At 37.8% G+C, this 20,112-nt stretch overlaps 2 protein-coding genes and 1 long non-coding RNA gene across 8 annotated transcripts in view; 1 reads left to right on the plus strand and 2 right to left on the minus strand.

Moving 5' to 3' along the window:
* Positions 1 to 443, minus strand: part of LOC120718097 — a 121,301-nt gene extending 120,858 nt beyond the window's left edge. The window contains exon 1 of the long non-coding RNA XR_005692372.1: positions 59 to 443. This is a non-coding gene — a long non-coding RNA (uncharacterized LOC120718097). The remainder of the gene's footprint in view (positions 1 to 58) is intronic.
* A 1,628-nt stretch (positions 444 to 2,071) lies between these two features.
* On the plus strand, positions 2,072 to 11,902 carry LOC120718126 (protein phosphatase 1 regulatory subunit 12B-like). Of its 2 annotated transcripts, XM_040006482.1 has the most exons (7): positions 2,073 to 2,418; positions 6,380 to 6,396; positions 6,570 to 6,708; positions 7,324 to 7,425; positions 7,611 to 7,661; positions 7,741 to 7,791; positions 9,329 to 11,902. In XM_040006482.1, exons 1-7 carry the CDS (start codon positions 2,317 to 2,319, stop codon positions 9,413 to 9,415), a joined length of 549 nt encoding a protein of 182 aa, XP_039862416.1. In that variant the 5' UTR covers positions 2,073 to 2,316; the 3' UTR covers positions 9,416 to 11,902. The 2 variants fall into 2 exon arrangements, with proteins under 2 accessions (XP_039862422.1, XP_039862416.1); XM_040006488.1 differs by lacking the exon at positions 7,741 to 7,791 and having other exon boundaries at positions 2,072 to 2,418.
* Positions 11,903 to 12,926: 1,024 nt separating this feature from the next.
* LOC120718101 (synaptotagmin-2) overlaps positions 12,927 to 20,112 on the minus strand; it is a 30,681-nt gene continuing 23,495 nt past the window's right edge. For all 5 annotated transcript variants that reach the window (XM_040006470.1, XM_040006455.1, XM_040006448.1 and 2 more), the window contains 5 exons: positions 17,527 to 17,694; positions 16,442 to 16,609; positions 15,289 to 15,406; positions 14,971 to 15,104; positions 12,927 to 14,830 (listed from right to left, as the gene is read on the minus strand). In XM_040006470.1, the coding sequence (XP_039862404.1) occupies positions 14,615 to 14,830; positions 14,971 to 15,104; positions 15,289 to 15,406; positions 16,442 to 16,609; positions 17,527 to 17,694 (804 nt within the window). In that variant the 3' untranslated portion in view covers positions 12,927 to 14,614. The remainder of the gene's footprint in view (positions 14,831 to 14,970; positions 15,105 to 15,288; positions 15,407 to 16,441; positions 16,610 to 17,526; positions 17,695 to 20,112) is intronic.

The raw sequence follows: 20,112 nt of genomic DNA on the forward strand, positions 1-20,112 counted from the left end.
AAACGTGTAACTGTTACGGCCCTAGCAAACTTGTTGTGTGTCCCCTTTTCCTTCTCACCTGACTTTGGCCGCCATCCAGTTCCCCCGAGTAGCCAGTGCACAGCTGGGTTCACTCAGCAATTAGCCACCCAACAGTAAAAGTTGTTGAAGAGCTGCTCACTGAGCAGCTTCAGTGCTGTGGTGAGCTTGGGCGTCTGAGTCAGAACGCCAAGCCTGTAGAGGCCTAAGCTGAGGTGTGTATTGACAGTATTTGGGTCTTCAAGCTACTAGACGATAGCTAGTGCCTGTTTACAGGAGCAGTGTTTTTCTTTGCTTTGCAGTGTCCGTTCTTTTCAACACATTTTAGTTTGTTAATACCTAATGACGGTTTGATGAAGCCCTGTGAATGTGTCCAATCTTGATGTTTCCATGTGCTTTTTATAATGTCTTTACTTATATTACTAAATAGACTTTAGTGAACAGGATTTACAAAGGGGTTATATTTCTGCTATCCTCTTGGTCCGATTTCTCTTTAAAAAAATACATTTTTAATGTCAATTAGACTTTTTAACTGGATAAATAAAGGATACATAAATGTCAGGTTCCCATATTGTGGGTTCTACCTTATGACAAGAATGTCATGTTTGTGGCTCAAGATGACTTGATATCATTCGTGAGGGATGCATTTAACATATGTTTCACATATTATAGGCCAACAAGTCAGTTATAGCAATTTAAAAACGGGAAATCACTTTACACAGTTCTCTCAGTGTCAAGTTCTTTTGTGAAAGGTACTGTTTTCTGCCAGCAGGTGGTGCCTGGTTACTGCCATATGATGATGAAGCATACTGAATAAAGGGGATATGGAGAAAACAAAACCTTTGTAACTAGTGGATATGTGCCGTTAATCTTTATTTATTCTTTTATTTTTGTAGCCAATTTACAAGTTACTGTTAAATGTAACCTCAGATACCTCAGATTTCTCATGTTAAGTGGACTACTGTCATCTTTCCTTGGTCTTTGAACTGAAACTGATTAAAAGGCCACAGCAAGCCCTTTTTAAGTGAGTGACTGACTCCTACATTGTTAGGATGTTGCACTTTATGTAAACTGTACTGTCTCGCTGTTGTCCAACATGAAATAAATAGAATAATCCAGAATTCTTCTTTAGTTGCAGTTACATCATGTACGATGTGCTCCCATCAGCATTCCTGTAAAAATTTAAATTTGTAGAATTATTCGATTTTTAATGTGATTAGAGTACATGGAGATGATGTGTACACTGATTGAGGCTGAAAAAAGAAATAAAACCAAGCCCTAGTTTGGTATGACTAAGATTCCTAAAACTTTCACCTCTCATAATGCTGAGTGTGTCTTTACCACTGGCACACATTTACAGCAGTGCATTATTTGGTAATAACTCACAGAAAATGTACCCTTTTTAGATAAATGAATGCCAAAAACTGCCTTTGAGCTGGTTACACTGCATTGCAACTAATGTAACCACAGACACATGCAACTTGGCGCTCGGTCAAAAGATTAACCTTTAACGACAGAATATACTGTAAGACATAGTATACACATGTCTCCATGGCCAGGCACCCTATATGTTTTTATTATTACTTTTCCTTCCTTTACTACTGTACATTCAGATGTGTCTTCCACTAGTTATTTAAACTGGTAGGTTTTCATTTATTTATTTATTTTAATGTAAAAACCTTGGTTCCCTTTTGCTTAAAGGACTCTATAGTAAATCACATTTTAATTCACAAGGAAAAAAAATACTTCTTTGCCTTGAAATAATTTTACTTCCCTTTGCATTACGTACAGCATCACATTTACAGAATTTACATTACATCAAAGTTACACCATAATATACAAAACAGGCTTTTCTTAAAAAAAGAGAATAATGTATATTCATTTTAAAACACTATTAATATGACTTTTTATTGTATTTGTATTTGTAATTTTTACTCTGGTTTGTTAATTCCTTTACACAATGCTGCTATAAATCCTTTGGTACACACACACACACACACGCATGCACACGCACACACATTGCAGCCCGCCTACTCCCCTCTCCCACCACTTCCCCCCACTATCTCACACTTGTGCAATTGTTTCACTCTCTTCTGATATGCAATGTCTCACTATCACGTGAAGAAGACGCTTGGATTGTCCTTTAACCAAAGAAAAAACAAATCTGATTTTAATCTTACTGGATAAAAAAATACATATCTCTCTACTTCTCTTTCGTTTAAGAAGAACATAAAAAAAATTGGACATACTTCTGACGACAATACTGCTGCATGCAGTGGTTCCAGCTGCCCAGGAGCGATGTCATCTCTACCCTCTCACAACAAAGATCCGTCACGCATCAGAAAGCAGCTCTCTGACTCTTGTCCAGTTTCTTCTGTTGCCACTACTAAGAGCCTGCGGGTAAGGCCTGATTGTCTTTAATCTTTTAAGTGTTTGTTTAGTGGCAGGAAATGCCATAAAAGGAAAACATTAACTTTGAGGTTCGGTCATTGTCGAAGAAATGTGTTGAAAACAAGCCACAGAGGTATTTCTGAGCATTAGAACACACATAACTCATCACTGCCTTCAATCCAATTCTATTTTTTTGGTCTGTTTTGTTTTTTGGACATAATTGTGTGGCATTAGCTAATCATTTTGTATGATTTATGCAGTACAATTAGGAAAAATTAGGGAAGTAGAATTTCTCAAAATATGCTGGACTTCATGTGTCTTCAACTGTTTCTGCAACATGATTACAATGTTTTATTTTGGTAGTCCAGTTTGACATTCTATCACTGCAGAGGTGATTTTGTGGTAATTTAGTCCAATACAGCCCAAAGTGTTATATTTACCCAATAATGTGCTATTTTTACATTCTAAATAAATCGTGTGTTTTCCTTTAAGTTCGAATAGCTTATCTTTGGGATTACTTATTTTATTGCACTCTAGGGTCTGTGCAGTTAGATTGTTAGATACTTGTAATAAACCATGTGGAGAATGTGCAGTTTTATATTGTTCATTACTGTATATGGGGATAGTTCAAATGACCATAGTAACACATAAACTGATAAATAAAGCTACACATTGATGTTCGTGAGCAAGGGAGCAGAAAACTTGAAGGAAATGTTGTAATAAGCAGTTAGTCTTATCTGTTTATGCAAACCAAGAACCTCTTGAGAAAAATATATGGTGTGACGCAGAGAAAAGTTTGTGAGAGAAAGGGCAACAGGAAGAAAGGAGGAGGAGGAGGCAAGAGAAAAATAGAGAGAAAGAGAGACAGAGCAGGGGGGATGAAAGACAGGATGAAGAGGAACAGAAGGAAAGAGGGACAGAGTGCTTGGAGGACTGACTTGTGGGAACCCAGTATTTATGGATGTTTATCTCTCTGCTAGTCCTAAGGGAAGCTCATATTTTCCATTTGGGAATAGCTGGTCATTAGACAAAAAGTCCCTCACAGAATCTGGGAAGGCTGGAGGACAGATTTCAGATGGAGTCAGTCCTTCATGAGACAAAGACACAAAAACTTTTTGATCAGCATCTGTTTCTGTGCGATACTGCTTAATATAAATCCGAGCTTTTTCCAGGTCTGAATACAGTATATTGTTCATTGTCATTTACATAGCATGGCAGGGTTTGCAGACATGACTAGATGTCATCTCTTTAAAGGTCCCATAAATGTCTGAAGTGAAGCGTATCACTGTGTTTACACAATGTGCCTTCAACTTAAAACCCCGTCTCTTCTTTAGAGAATTTAGCTCACTTTATCAGTTTCACGTGACATGTAGCCCTCAGGCAAAGGATACATATCTGCTTTTTGGCTGAAGTTTATACTACAGTCTCTACCAAAGGTCTCTGAAAGAATAAAGATGCAGTGTAAACTGTAACTGTGTGGACTGTCTTATATTAACAAGTCAATTCTCTGTTTGAATTTTCTAAAAGACAAAATGCAGAAGTACAGGCAAAAAGCAAGATCATTACTTTTACAAGCTTTAAACAAACGTATTGTTTGCACTAAAAGAGTTACAGTAAGAGCTTTTCTTATGAAGAATAAACAGAAAGCACACTTGAGGATTAAAAGGTGGGTTTAGAAAAGAAACATGGCAAAGCTATTTTTGTCTACTGGAGGCTGTATTTTGCTTTCTTGCCTTTTAATCTCTCACATCACACAAAAGTGGGCAGCCATGCGAGTATCTTTACAAGGCTGTATTTAGGAACAGCGGTGCTTTCAGCTAAATGCTAATGTCACCACAGGACTTGGGCATATATTTTCTTTTGCTCTCTAAGGTTAGGATGTTTGTGCCATAACGTTTGCTAATCAAATGATAAAATCTTACCAGATTATACCTATTGCAGACAAATTTTTGAAGTATAACAATAACAAGTATCCAAGAAGTCCTCCAAGCACATAATAGTGTTGCTAATTTGTTCCTACTAATTTTAATAAAGAAATTCTTTATATGGATATCCATAATCTGTAGGCAAGGGACATAATGTTTGGTAGTGACAATGTTTCTGTTTATAGGCTGCTTGTAGTCTGAGTGCTATTGACCGATGATTTAGCAGGTTTGGGTGCATGCAAGTAAGCAGTCAGCATGGAGAGCAAAAGAAACAGCATTTGCAAACACATCCAACTGTTGAAACGAAGACTCCAGTCTGACCTTTTTCTAAAATGACTGTTTAGTTTTGCCTTGGCTCTCTGTTTATTTTTCATTTCCTCCTGCTATTTGGTTGAATTCAGACACAGAAACTAGCATTAGATAACAAGAGCAATCTGAGTTAAAATACACAAAAAAGCAGTAAACACATGTTAAAAAACAGCTTTATTTCCTATACTCTATGGTGCTGAGTTACACTCACAGATTGTAGATAAAGCTGGATATAGCCACTGTGACATCCTCTATAACTGGTCCTGCAGTGAAACTTCTAGCTGAGCATGTTTGCCACTGCTAGCTGTTTTGAAACCAAATTTCATGAGTGACATTTAACTGATGGCGCTTGTAGGAAATGGAAATGGAGTGGAACTCATGTGATGTTTTATAGTCTTACTGACCACTCAAAGTGCTTTGGACTACAAGCTACGAGCTACAAGCAAATATAATCTAAGTACTTTATCTACCTCATGTTTATGGCCAATTTAAAATGAACAGATAAACCACAAATACATATCTTGAGAGAAAGCCTGAGTGTCAGTACAAAAACACATGCAGGCACGGGGACAACATAACAACATGCTCCCCAGAGAAAGACCTACCTTATCAGACAAGATATGCCTATTCTCAACAATTCTCTATTTGAGCCTCAATGTTTTGCAGTAATGGTAAACATATTTCAAGCAAGTGCTAGAGACTATTCAGGGGGCAGAATAGTGTTTGTTGAGCTCATGGATCAGAGGAGCCAGTGGATGTTTTCTATAGAGTCTGACTTCTATTTGCATCATAGGCACTGCCAGTTGCTGGCCACGGAAGAATAGAGGCTCAAGGGACTTTTACAATGGCTATAGTCTTCAGAACAGAAAGCTAAGTCCATTGTTTAGATACAGTCTACAGTTTCACTACAGTTGAATGTGGCAGCACAAGTGTACATTTTACATCCACTTTTTTCTTCTTATTGTTGCTAGTGGTCTTAACTTTAAAATTTCAAATCACAAAAGGAAACAAACTTTAAAAAAATATGCTATGGCCTTCCCAGTCACTGGATGTCAACTGTCAACTCAGCAGAACTGGTGTGGAAGACTTTGTACCATATATATAGTCCTTATATTTCATACTTTATTATATTTACTAACCTTATAAGTTGATGTATTATCCTATACTTTGTCATCTCCTAAGGAAATTATTTCCTAAGTTAGAGGTAAGCAGTAGTCGGTGCAGTAGTTATTACCTTTTTTGGATGTGTTTTAGCTATCTGTGCTTGTCAGTTTATTTAAGGAATCATTTCCTCTCCCCCCCTTTAACTTGGCTGAGAATTTCAGACTGCCATAAACCTTTTTTTCCCCACTAAAAGTCCCTTTCAAGATAATTCTTGAACAAGTAATTTTCCAGAAACCCAGACATGCAATTGCATGAATATTGATAATATAGTCTGTATCTATATTTGTTGACATTGCGCATGAAATAAAACATACTCTGAGTCCAAATTACCTTTATTTTAGTGTAACAGTCTTATGCAGAAGAAAATGTTTGTGCATTTGCTGAAAAATGGGGTTGAAATGGTTCCTTATGCAATGTAAGGGGTTAAGTTGGGGTTAAGCACAGCTGATATCTTGGTTAAGATAATCAGGAATGTTTTTAAAAGTGCTTAGTGTGGTTGTCATACTGTATTTTCTTTTTTTAAACTTTGGTCAGATTGCACCCCTTTCTAAAACATTTTCTTCTCATTTCAGCATGAGAGGCTGTCTAGGTAAGGTTCTTCTAATTTGATTTACACCATCAGTAAGAAAGGCATTACCACGTATTACCAGAATGACAGCAAAAACAGGAATCTATCCATTACTGACAGGAGTATATCCATTCAATTGGGCAAAGAGTGTGCTAAATCTGAATTAATAGTTAATACATCGCCTGTGTCTTCAGATTGGGATCATCTGGATCATCTGATGTCTCCAATGACACATCAACAAACCATGCTGAGTCCTACTTTTTACAAAGAGAGAACAGACTATCTGCAAGGAAAAAGGCACAAGAAGAGACAGCAAATAATGATTATAAAAAGGTATGCGATACACCTTAAATACAAATATACACGACTGTTATAGATTTGTAATATGTAGATTCTGAGTGCTACTTTTTGACAGTACTGTAGATGCTTATGTACTGTAATAAAAGAACAAAAATAAAAAGAACACACAGAAGATACAGTGGGCTCAATAATTTGTAACATTTGGATTTAATGAAAATGATGAATAGAATGGGAGCTACTGCTGATAATAATCAAATCTAATTTCAAATAGAAATTAAGTATGTAAATTTAATACCACTGCATTTTTTTAATGTTGTCAGATGAGAAAAATAGTTTATTCATATGAAATTATATGAAAATGAATCAGAATCACATATTCAAGGGGACAGATACTACGATGCTAATGGGTTCTATGTCGCTTTATGAAAGTAATATGATCACCAAAGATAGCACAGCTTATCTTGACAAACACAAGTGCCATGAGTGATTCATCCAAAACTTGTTGAAGCAAACATCTAATGTCTGTCAAGATATTTTAAGGAAGAAATCTGACCCTGATGGCAAATGATGAAAACTGAAACTACCACAAAAATGTGTCCTGGTGGCAGTGTTTGGTGGTGGAAATCCTAACATGTGGGTATTTTGTAGATGTATGAAAAGGCACTGGCAACAAATCAAAGGCTCAAGTCCCGACTGGAAACAAGTAAACAGGAACTCACCATGATGCAAGACCAGCTGGAGAGAGCACAGGTACTCTAAGCAAGGGTGAAGTAATGATCCAGAAACACTACTGAGAAAGAAATCAACCATTTGTTTGAAAAGGGCAACAGTCCATTCTTTTTACATAAATATGAGACATTGATAACAGAGACTGCAGAACCAGGCTCTTTCCATAAATTGCAATCTTTTCTCATAGTAATCTCTCTTTGCTGCAGAAGGGGAGACAGGATGACTGTGGGGCCAATGTGCTAGAAGCAGAAAAAAAGGTATGGACTCAAGAGGAGAAGTGTTTTTTAAGCATTTTTACTCATTTATTTTAATTACCTTTAATGATTATACTTAAAGGAAAGCTGGAGCCTTAAAAAGAGGATATCAGATATGGAAGAACAACTGAAGGTAAATGTTTTATAAATGCCTTAAAACTGAATTTGAACATTAAGTCTCTTTTGAGAATATACAGTAAGTGTTTGGTTGTAACTTGGTGCTGTGGTCTCAGCTGTTTTGTCTTCAGTGGCTTTAGCTGACATCATTTGTCACCATTATGCTCTGCTGGCTGTGGAATGTGTGAGCACTGCAGCGACTGAGCAATCAGTATTCATCTGCAGCGTAAAGCCCACAAATGTCTGCTGTGTTCTGCACAAGTGAATGCAAACAAAAACCTCTTGTTGTCTGTGAATGAGAGACCTAAACAAAGATGCTGGTCTAAAAATATACCTTTACAACAGAGAAATTATTCAAAACTGGTCTAAAAGCATCTGTCTGTCGGTGTGTATGAACACATTATTGTATTTGTTTAATAAAGATCAGTCTGTCCTTTATTCTTTAGGCCAGTTTTCTTTCTGTACCAGTTACTAATAAGAGTAGGAACCAGAAACCTTCATAGAATGCAGATAAAACATGGACATACCGTAGTCAGTATGATATCAGGTTTGGTTAGAAATAGGTTTAGAAGCCTCGGGCCATGGATCAGATTGAGAAACCAAGAAGAACTGAACACATATATAGTAGCAAACTATGAGTCACAAGGTAGGTCCTCTCTGCAGCATACCTGGTTTTTTCCATCCTATTTGACTTGAATGGGGTCCAGAATCTAAAAAGAGAACTTAAAAGTAGCGACTAAGACCACAGGAGAGTGTTTACCCTGGCCATAGCTCAAAGGAGCCAAAAAACATTTTTCCCATAGATTACTATACAACTGAACATGCAGGAACCATCTCATGCTGGTGATAAGACAGACTGTAGGTTTAAGGCACTTTTGCATTGCTTTCACTTTTCAGACCCTGAAGCTACGTCTATCATTTATAAACACCAGCAAACTTGTATTGAGTTTCACTTTAAGCAGGACCTTGTTACTGTCCACTTTGTGAGCAAGAATTTTTTTTCTCTTAGAAGACACCGTTCTGTATCCCTGTGTTTCTCTCTCCTGTGTTATGCACAACTTTTAAAAAGTGGTCTCTGCACAGATCAAGATTCATTGTATTTATTAATATTGTATGTAAATGTTATGACAGTTACGGGGTGTTGTGGTCACTGTCGATCAAATCTAGTGAAACAAATTTTGTACTCAAAGTAAATATTGTTTATAGCAAAAAAATGTTTACTTGTGGTTTTGCAAGAATCCAAGGTTATGCCTTTGTTTTAAGAGGTAGATTAGCATGTGTTCTGCGGGTGGTCTGTTGTACTCTGAATCTGCTACCTCCCATTTGATGTGAAGGCTGAAAAGATTGCTGACATGAAAGAAATAAAAACCAGTCCTTGGTGTGTAGCCCATGAAGACACTACCAAAATATGAACTTACTTTTAAACTACAAATTAAGAACAAGCAAATCCTTATACTAGCCACTGTAAGCAGAAGTGCTCTACCTGGGACGAGTTGTAGGACTTTTTAGATACTCTGTCCACCCTTATGTTTTTATGCTCTCTTTTCCCTCAGATTAAAGCAGAGCTTAAGATGGAAAACCAGAGACTAAAGGATGAGAATGGGGCTTTAATCCGTGTCATCACCAAACTCTCCAAGTGAGAAGGGAAGCAGACAGGAGGGAAGAAGAAGAAAGGATTCAAGAAGTCATATTTTAATCTGTATCCTTTAAATTTCTGAAAGCATAAGTCCATCCTCTGAAAAGATATGTACATTGGTCAGCAGAATGTATTAAACTGAGCCCTTTCTACTGATTGTTTAGAAAGATGAAAGAGATGTTGATTTAATACTGATTTTCCATCCTCCTGTTCACATATAAGAAGACACATTTGTCCAACTGTAAATGCACAATACATCAATTTAAATTTTAAAATGTAAACTCACTAAATATTTCTAAATAAAGGCAAATGCCAGTTTACGTGTTTCTTATTACTGTCTTTACGTGAGTAAATTGTCTTCAAGTAAACAGTATATGAAATTTTGTTACTGAGTAGACACTTTCACAAAAATGGACAAAATATTGCAGGTATTTCCAAAGAAGCATTGCCATGGAAACAGCAATAGTTGGCCTATTCCATATGCAGATCATGAAAATGGGCTCTGAACTATCAGGGACAGTGGGTGATGGATGAGAAACATTTTTTAGGAACGCAGGAGTGTCATCTCTGATTTAAGAGCTTTACCTTGACTGATGATATTGCAAGTAACACGTTCTTTGGCTTACAAGTTTAAATAGAAAAAAATGTTTAAAAAAATTATGTATTTATCTATGTTTTCCCTATAAAAGTGTCAAAACAAATTTAACTTTCTTGTAAAATATCGCCTCAATCTCATGCACTTATTAATCTGTCATATTAGCGTCAATTAAGTAGGAGTTGTGGTGATTTTGATCAAATCACATGGACTTTATCAGTAAATGGTGAATATGATATCCTTTATTTAAAGGCATAAAACTGTGTCTTTTTACATTTTTTTAACGCTGGGCTGTCGTCTATGTGTCACACTCAGCTACTAAGCTGTTTCTTGGCATTTATTTTATGCATGCGACGCCACCCGCTGACCATAAGTGGAAATGCATCCTCTACATCCATTCACACAACACATGGGACAAAGCTACTTAAAATGCCTTTATTTCCTATTATTACATATGAACAACACAGAGATATGCTCTGATCACATCCTCATATTTTGGTTCCCTTGAGTACTTCAGTTCTACACAGAATGATGTATGAGTACAACTTTTTTGGTCTTTTTTGTTTGCTTTTCTGCTGGAAAAACATGGATTCTGTACAGAATTAAATCATGCAGTTCACAAAAAGGCACAACTATTGACACACCTCTACAACAAGACAAAACAAGAATGACGAACGACATTCAAGCATTTCCCTTGTCTATGTTGCTGGGTAAGTGAATATATAAGCGAGCTGGACTGTCTTTGGATGTTCTGTTATATGGCTATGTTGACTTAACAGGATCATGACTGTAAAGGAACCATTACCGAAGCAGCAGGTTGGCAGTATTGCATTTCGAATGTTGAATGTTGAATCTGCACTGTTTGGGTCTGCTCTGTGCCCAAGACAGCTTGTGAGACCCAGGAAGACAGGGATTTTGTTGCCTGCATCGCAGAGAAGTGCTAACATACCTTAACAGAAGACCATTTAACGAATGCCGGCTCTAAACTCCTGTTGAAAATACATAAACTAGCACATGTAAAATATAAGTTCTATATCAAAGAGTAGAGGATGTGCTGACACACAGTGTACTAAAGGATGTAATGAGGTGCTTCTCCACAAAAAAGATATTGGAATTAGACATTAATCCTCTGTATTCAGCTCATCTCCTCGAAACCAGAAACACAGTCTTAAAGTGAAAGATAGAGTGCAGAGAGGATTAGGCGCGTTCATCTCCATGCACTCCATCTTATAAATAAGGCTTTATCTAAACGTAAATGATAATGACTCAAAAAGCAGAAAAATGAAGGCCCACATTGTAAATGATGTGGTAGACAGCGTCAGTATCTCAGAGCATGCACAAGCGACACAACACCAGCTCATCCTATTGTAATCCCTTAGTTAAAGTATATCAGTTCATACAGTGGCATTTGTAATGAAAAAAAAATTGATTGCTTGATTGTTAGATGGTAGCTACTTAAAAGAACAGCATCAATAATCTGGTATGCTGTAATAATATTTAATTACTTATGAAGCAAAGAAAACACTACTGAATAATGAATTTACAACTGAATTCAGTTTAATTTATCCTACAATTTAAATAAAAGATAATTTGCTTGAAAAGCAAGAAGATGAGGAGGTACAATTTAATGAAGTGTGACGAAAAAGGGGCTACAAGTCAGTTAGCTAATGTACGGCACTGACATTTGATTAACTAAGACTTGACACCCGTCTGGCAGGAGTACATGAAGGAAACACTTAGGTACACTGAGATAGAAAATTAAGGAGACAACAAGTATTCTCCTGTTTTGAAATATATACAATTAACTGATTATGTATTAATACACTCAGAAACGAACAATTATCACATGACTTGTAGCCTGAGGAAAAAAAACACACTAGCATAGAGACATAAAAACAATGACGGAAAATCAGACGATCATGCAGTTTGATGAAAACGCAATGGATTTCCATGTGACACTAAAATCAGCTGTGTTTTTAACTTAGGCATTCATGGAGTCTGGTAAGCCAAACATGGATTGTTCAGACATACATTCAGCAGAAATTCATACACTTTGCAGTCAGTGCATCCTTTTTTATACTCTGTTTTATTATAAAAATGACACAGAACACAAACACACATACACAATATAATTATGGTTCCTCTTTAAAACATGCCGCTATTTACATCATCTTGTAAATACATGCTGTAGCCTATTAACAAATTTTGCGGGATGCATATGTTAACAATTGTAAAGAAGTACTGTGGATGAACCTGTCAATGTGCCGCTGCTCACCATTGGATACTTCTGCTGGCGACGTGGATGCAAACGAACGGCTGCCTTAACATTTTTTTTAAACAAACTGCCCCCTTATAAAAATGTCCTGAAAAATCTATGTTGACATTTAAAAGCACTAAATGTAGACACAAGTTTCTATGAGTTAATTTTTTCCAGTTTCTGAAATTCTGAGAAAATATTTTAATGTGTTGGCCTCCCAAGATCTGATTTTGGATTTTTTGATTTAAAGAAAGTAATTCACAAAACACAGATTCCCTGATTTTGTCTCACTTAGAATTCACTGATAACATCGATGTATCAACTAGGGTTGAGTGGATGAGTGGGCTGGAGCCAATCCCTGGAGATAATCCACAAGAGATGGGGTAAAACCCTGGACATGCGTCCAGTTCCATCAATTCATGGCCAGTTCAGAATCCAAAATTACCTACGTAAGCAGTGAAACTCAACAACAGAGAGGCTCTAGACAGTATTTGAAGCCAGAAATTAGTTGTCATTAATAATGATTTCAGTTACAATGATTTGAATTATAAGAAAGTGATACTGACTCTTTTCCCTCCCAGTAAATTCGGAAGATTTTTCAGGTTCAGGTTGTCATCACGTGTGATTAGAGAAAGTGTCATCCATTTTCTAAAGCTATTTTTGGGGTTTTTTAAGGTTCCTGCAATAAATGACAATTTTAATCCTACATATGTCTACATTTAACTCAAAGAAACCAATATGGGGACAGTCATGATTCTTCAGTTAAGAGGAGCTGCTACAGGAATAAGATCAGGTCATTGGTAAATTCAGTGGAATTTAAATGTCAACATTTTAAATGTTCTATCCTCAGTCATTCCCTTATAATAATCAATTCTTTGTGTCCTTTTTTGCTTCCAAGCCACTAAACATTACACTAATAATTTGCCTACAAGTTTCAACATCACCATATTGCAGCACTTTGTCTCCAGGATCAAAAAGCTTGTGTCCCGACCGAGTGATTCAAACAAGACAAAATACTGCGAGGCATGATACATGCTCTATTCTGCAGCTCTTTTTGGTTCAAGCAGATGGTCCAGGATGTGTGTATTGTATATGTTTGATGATACAGTTGCTATGTTTAGATTCTACAAACCTCATTAATACTTCCTTTTAAAAATCAAAGCTACATCTTACATTTCAAATTCAATAATCTATAAAAACATTTCGTCTTTGACAGAAATCCTCATGTTGTTTCAGCAGAAACTACAGAAATATTGAAGTGAATTACAGTAGAACTACAACATCAGCCAATGACGTGGAATCGTTTTAATGAATGTCAAAACATAATAACCAAAATGGCACTGTCTTTTACTAAACAACAGAAATCAAAGAAGCATAGTCAGTACTGTTTTCAGCATCATTGGTAATCCTTTTTAGTGCCTTACTTCTACAATGGATAAGTAAGGTTTTACATCCAAGTGGTCAACATAGCCAGATTTCAAATGGCACATTCACAGTGTCCCTGACACATTTTGAACAATATTCAACCACTTTAAAATAAACAATAAAACCTGCACTACTTCTCAAAGTGTCATATCAGGAAGGCACCCTTGTATTCCTGTCTTACATTACACCTGTCTGAAGACACAGAAATGTGGGTTGAAGCTAAATGCATAGATGGGCCTTCGTGGCAACACAAAACAAGCAACTTAAGTCAGACAACTGCATCATCCCTGCTATATGGTTCTGCTGCACTGTTTGCACCATCTCATATGTGAGCTGATAAAATCAAGAAAAATGTCATACATATTCCAGAATTGATTGTTGCTTTCATTGATCTCAACCTGAATCATCTGCACTTGAATCTCTTCGCATTGATAGACTTAAGACAAACTTTATGCAGGAAATAACCCCAAATTAGAGTACTTTCTATTGCAAGTTAAAGCACAGTTATTAGCAAGACACAATACTGGGCGTGATGCACGCAGAGCAGTGGGGGGGTAAGTAAAGCATGCTCTATAAACTAAACTAAAGCCTTTTTTTTTATATATATCCAGCATTGTCTTCACCAATACTTCCATTCAGTGTCAGCACCCTAAGAATGAGATTCTTCAAATGAAGGAAAGACTAAAAGTCGATCGTTCATTAACCAGTCACCCGGTAACTCAACACCATTCTTCTCAGCATACATTAATGTGGGAAATGTGATGCTCAAAAAGAGTTTCAGATATTCTACAATGTCTTTTTTTTTAATATATTTTTTTTGAGCAGGACTTTTGACAAATAGTCATGTGTGAAGTCATGAAATTCATGCAAAGTAGGGATGAAGATTGGATTTCTGAGTTAGTGCATTAGCTGGTTGGTGAGATGTGTTACTTCTTTGCATTCAAGGATGCCAGCTGGCCATCAATTTCCTCCTCTGGCTGCAATGGGTGCCACTGGGCAATGGGACGGCGTGGATTAGCCAGCATGTCAGACCAGTGCTTCAGACCTAAGCCAGTAGCCTTACTGCCCACGAAGATTTTTCCAATGGCATCATTCTTACCTATCTTGTCATAATCAAACACTGTGACTGCCACCAAGATTTTCTGAGAAGGCAGCAAGAGAAAATTAAATCAATTATCTGTTTTCTGGGCATTTCATCATTCAAACTGCAGTGGAGATTCATTCATGAGCTATTATAACATATCAGTGAAGTCCAAAAGGTGTTGTATGACTTGTACTGTACCTGCATCTGTTCCAGGGGGATTTCAAAGCTGAATGATTCATTGTAATATGGGTTTAGGGTGTTCTTCTTCACTGTAGTCTTCTTTTTCTTCAGACGCTTACCACCCTGGAGCAGCTGGATCTTTACATAAGGATCTGGAAAAAACATGAATATGATGAACAAAAGAGAAAAACTTATTCTGTCAATGACACAACCTTTAGTGTTTCTTAATTTGTTTGTTTGTTTGTATTTTAAATGGTTTTTCTTTGAATTTTCTCTTCAAATTGAATTTTCTTGCATGTGCCAAAGGAAGAGAGTATTATGTGGGTTTTTTTCTACCAGATAAACCGCAGGCGTCCATCTTCTTCAGATTCTTTGCCTCCAGGATGCAGACAGTGAGTTTTCCAGCAGTGGGGACATAACGAAGGGAGATGCAGATATCTCCAAGTTTCTCAGGCTGAGCAGTAAGAGACACAGAAATGACAAGCACACATACTCATCAGATGTTCATAAATTGCATTTTCTGTGATGGGTGGGTGCAAAACATAGCTTTTATTTATCAAGATTTATACTCTTAGACTGAAACTGAGGGTTTTTTGTTGCTGCAACAGTGACATTATTTGGAATAAAACCCCTCTATCTGGATTTATGATCGCTCTGAGCTTTTAGACTTTGAAAATCTACTTTGATGACTGGGGGCAGGGATAACCTCGAAAAAGACACTGGAAAAGACTAGAGATACTAGCAGGTTATGTGTGTAATCAGTTGTGATAAATTTAAAAAAGTGAGATAGTTTACTTAATTATTCAAGCAAACTATTTCAGCATCATTGTTCGCAGGTGTAGAAATGCAAGGAGAGAAATTTGTTGCTCCACTGACATAAATAAAATTTTTGATTTCTATATGTGTCTGAATGTTTGTGCACTGTTATGAAATTCCATCTTTTAAGAAATGCGAACTAATCAATGAGCTGAATTATTTCTGAATATTAAAGATAGGATGATCAACCAGTGTCATAAAAATCTTGCTGACTCCTCCAACCGAGTCGACATCAAGCCCCTCAGCCCTGCTGTAGTTTTCAAGTAAAATTAAATGCAAATAAATAAAGAGGGAGAATTTTTTGGTGAACTACATTTAACTGTGTTTAAACCTGAATTGATACACAGTTAGTGCTCAAATAAGTATTCAGGGCAGCAGCATGAAAGACTAACGAGAAACAAACTATAGTGGAACCATTTATCATAATGAAGGAACATGTAAGCTGGTGCAATGGTGCAGCTGAATGTGTTCTTAATTGATTTTTGGTCAACAATGGAGCATTGTGGCTCAGAAAAATAAGATATAATTGATCTCTGTCTAAACAGACAATACTTGATAGTAGCATCAATTCATAATTGGTTTGGGGCTTTTTCTTAGGGTTGACACCCAGAAAGTTTAGAATCTCAATGGTCTATTATTTAAAAAGCACAGAATGAATCAGTTCAATAAGCACCTCCTCTTGATCAGCACTCTCGAGATCCCGCCACTCCTCAATAGGCCGTCCAAGGTCAATGGTGTTCATGGGCAGCTTTACCTCTCCAATGACATCATGTTTAGAAAATCGGTCATAGTCATAAACAGACATCACCAAGGTCTTTCCACCAAGCTCCTCATAGGGTACCTGACCAAGAAACACAATGTCACTTATCGATTGTATTTATCTGTGTCACAGGATAAATAGGTTTATTTTTAATGTCATTAAACTTCACATAAACTGCCTCCGGATTTCTTGAAAAGGGCGAGTTAGTCCCACTGAAAAAAACCTTCATTAAATGATACAAATACTTACTTACAAATTTATAGTGTTTAGCAGCTGCTATACAGAAAACAGTCAATAATCAAAACTAAATGGAAAAAACTAAGTGAACTAAAAATGTTAAGTTATAAATTATCAGAGAAAATAATCTGAGAAACCAGACAAATAATACGCCCTAAAAGCACTAAATGAAATGCACGGTTATTTTCTCAAATGCAAACAACAAACATATTAGGAAAAATAAGTTATTACACCCCAATCCACAGAAATCTATGTGAAAATGAAGATGAGGACACCTCTACTACAAACTGCATAGGTATCCATGAAATTTAAAAAAAAGCATCTTCTGTTTTAAAAAGAAAGAAAATATCTGGAATAAATTTTGATGGAGAAACAATAAATCTGACAGTGAAATTCTCATGGGAGGCATTTGGAGATGGCAATAAAGGGCAGCCTGTACAATAAGATATTTTTCTGCTGCAGTTTTAACATTTTGGAGACTGGTATCGCCTGCAGCTTGACCCAGAGAGACTTGCAAAGTCCCAGCGGGGCTTATTAGCTAGGAGCAGCTAAGAGCAGCATGTAGGCTGCATAGGCCAGTGGGTACACACACAGAGCCAGACAAACCTGACATACTGTCAGTTTCATACATAAAAGGCTGCAATAATGATTTGTGTTATTTAAAAAAAAAAAAAACAACTTGCTCAAATAAGATTTATGTTTCTTTTTTTCTTTTATTTTTTTTTTACAGCTGCATGTTTTCATATAAGAACAAGACTCACCTTGAAAACAAATGTCTCATTGAAGACAGGGTTCAGTGTTTTTTTGTGCACTTTGGTGTCAAACTTCTTCTTCTTGTCAGGGAAGAGCAGGACTTTAACATAAGGGTCTGAGGTTCCACCTGAGTCCATGGACATGAGATCTGCAGCTTGAAGGATACCAATTGTCAGCTGTGTGGAGAAAATGAGGGTGTATGTAAGCAACAGGAGCAGTGAAAACAGAATTTTATCAGGCAAAAATGCAACTTTTCTTTGAGGGTCACTGCCTCAGACTGGTTATATAAGCCTCGCAATCCATCACCACAAGCGTCTCAGCTGACTGGAGACATACTGGATGTCAGAAGCTTTTCCTCAGTGTCATCCAATTGTCACAGTGTGGTAACTTCTAAAAAATGTATTACACCGTGTGCTAGAAAATACAGATTTTAGCTGTCTATATTTTACAGATACATTTAAAGTACAGCCATTTCACCCTCTACTGTGTTTCATATCTAGTGAATTATTGGCATTTTAATTGAGCACATGAAGGTTTGCTCATATGCTGTCGAGTAATCAGTTAAGCTGCTGGAAGTACCACGGTTAGATAAATGTCTTTTTATTTACCTCAAGCCACAATAACAAGTTACCCTTTTAAGGTTTAGCCTCTTTTGTCTTTTCAGCCCTAAAAATAACTGTGGTCTTACTGACAATGTTCATCTTCTGCATACTCCTGTTCAGGTTTTGTATAGTATGTAAATGTAACCTTGAGTAACATCAACTTAACTGTCCTGTTTTGTTGCTATTAAAATTGTGAAGTTTATATTTGGTGTTTGTTCACATTCAAAGCCTGAATTAGGGAACTCTCTATTCCTCAAAATGTCATGGAAAATTACTCTTTTTCTGGCTGCTGACAGTAATTTCTGATTTATGGAGTAATAAAAAAACAGCCATCCAATATCCCCTTTGTAAAAACTTTAATACGTCAAAAGAATGAAAGAAGAATTCCGAGTCTCATTGATCTCACTCTTACCAATGTTCAGATATCTGTTCCAGAAAAGTTTTCAAAACTGGCAATGACGCCTAATTTGCATAATTGAATGTGAAATTTCAGAATACTTTACAAAAAATAAATAAATACAAATATTTGATTAATGTCTTGATGGATCCAGGTAAGGAAATCCCAGAAAGTTGATACCGCTCATGGGTGGCGGTGGGAAGAATGCGACTGAAGAAGTGACCTGGATGAGTGAAAAAATGTTTCTCCCACTAAAAACACTGTCCAGACGAACAGTTTCAGCTTTCTGGGAATTGGATTAATGTAAGTAATGAACTAGAGAAATCTTAAGGTATTATCTTTCAATTAAAATGTTTGCTTTAGTGTTTTGGCACCTTTAGAGTCCCTTATTATGAGCCGGATTACTCAGCACAGAGGCATTATGTGGTATTATTGCTACTATGCATCTCCCAGGTAAAGAAAATGTTTCATTCATGACACCCATGAAAGAAAAAGCTTGTTTTTTCTTTGCACTTCGGGTTAAATAAACAAGAAAAAGCATTCATTTAATTACTATAACTTTACATTTTTTTATTATCTTTGCACAGAACCAAGCTACTACAGCGAGTTCCATACTGAAGATGACATGAATTGGGTCATCTACCTATTTAATTTAAACATGTCTTTAAACACTCCTCCTTGAATCGCTACCTTATCGTGGTGGAGGGGTTTGTGTGTCCCAGGGATCCCAGGGGCTATGTTGTCTGGGGGCTTTTGCCCCCTGGTAGGGTCTCCCATGACAAACTGGTCCTGGGTGAGGGACCAGACAAAGAGCGATTCAGAAGACCCCCATGAAGAGAATATCGAGGGAACAGTTTACCCTGCCCGGGATAGGGTTACCGGGGCCCCGCCCTGGAGCCAGACCCGGGGAGGGTGCCCGAGGGCGAGCGTCTGGTGGCCGGGCCTTAGTCCATGGGGCCCGGCCGGGCACAGCCCGAAGAGGAGACATGGGCCCATCCTCCCGCAGGCCCACCACCCGCAGGAGGCGCCATAGGGGTCGGGTGCATTGTGAGCCGGGTGGCGGCCAGGAGCGGAGGCCCTGGCGGACCGACCCCCGGCTGCCAAGACTGGCAATAGGGACATGGAATGTCACCTCTCTGGTGGGGAAGGAGCCTGAGTTGGTGCGTGAGGTTGAGAGGTACCGGCTAGATATAGTTGGGCTCACCTCTACGCATTGTCTGGGCTCTGGAACCAGTCTCCTGGAGAGGGGCTGGACTCTGTCTCAGTCTGGAGTTGCCCCTGGTGAGAGGCGGCGGGCTGGGGTGGGTATTCTTATATCCCCTCGGCTTGCTGCCGGTACGTTGGGGTTTTTCCCGGTGGACGAGAGGGTTTGCTCCCTGCGCCTTAGGGTCGGGGAACGGGTCCTGACTGTCATCTGCGCTTATGCGCCGGGTGGCAGTTCGGAGTACCCAGCCTTCTTAGAGTCCCTGGGGGGGGGTGCTGGAAGGTGCTCCACCTGGAGACTCTGTTGTCCTGCTGGGAGACTTCAATGCTCACGTGGGGTAACGACAGCGAGACCTGGAGGGGCGTGATTGGGAGGAACGGCCTCCCTGATC

Source organism: Simochromis diagramma, unplaced genomic scaffold (assembly GCF_900408965.1).
Source record: "Simochromis diagramma unplaced genomic scaffold, fSimDia1.1 OVJJ01000320.1, whole genome shotgun sequence".
Classification (NCBI taxonomy): domain Eukaryota; kingdom Metazoa; phylum Chordata; class Actinopteri; order Cichliformes; family Cichlidae; genus Simochromis; species Simochromis diagramma.

What these genes read in the sequence shown, in the direction of transcription:
- LOC120718126 (XM_040006482.1), top strand. Translation starts at nt 2,317, where the DNA reads ATGTCATCTCTACCCTCTCACAACAAAGATCCGTCACGCATCAGAAAG. An exon ending in ACCAGCTGGAGAGAGCACAG is followed by an intron (nt 7,426 to 7,610) that starts GTACTCTAAGCA and finishes TCTTTGCTGCAG; the next exon opens with AAGGGGAGACAGGATGACTG. An exon ending in TGCTAGAAGCAGAAAAAAAG is followed by an intron (nt 7,662 to 7,740) that starts GTATGGACTCAA and finishes TTATACTTAAAG; the next exon opens with GAAAGCTGGAGCCTTAAAAA.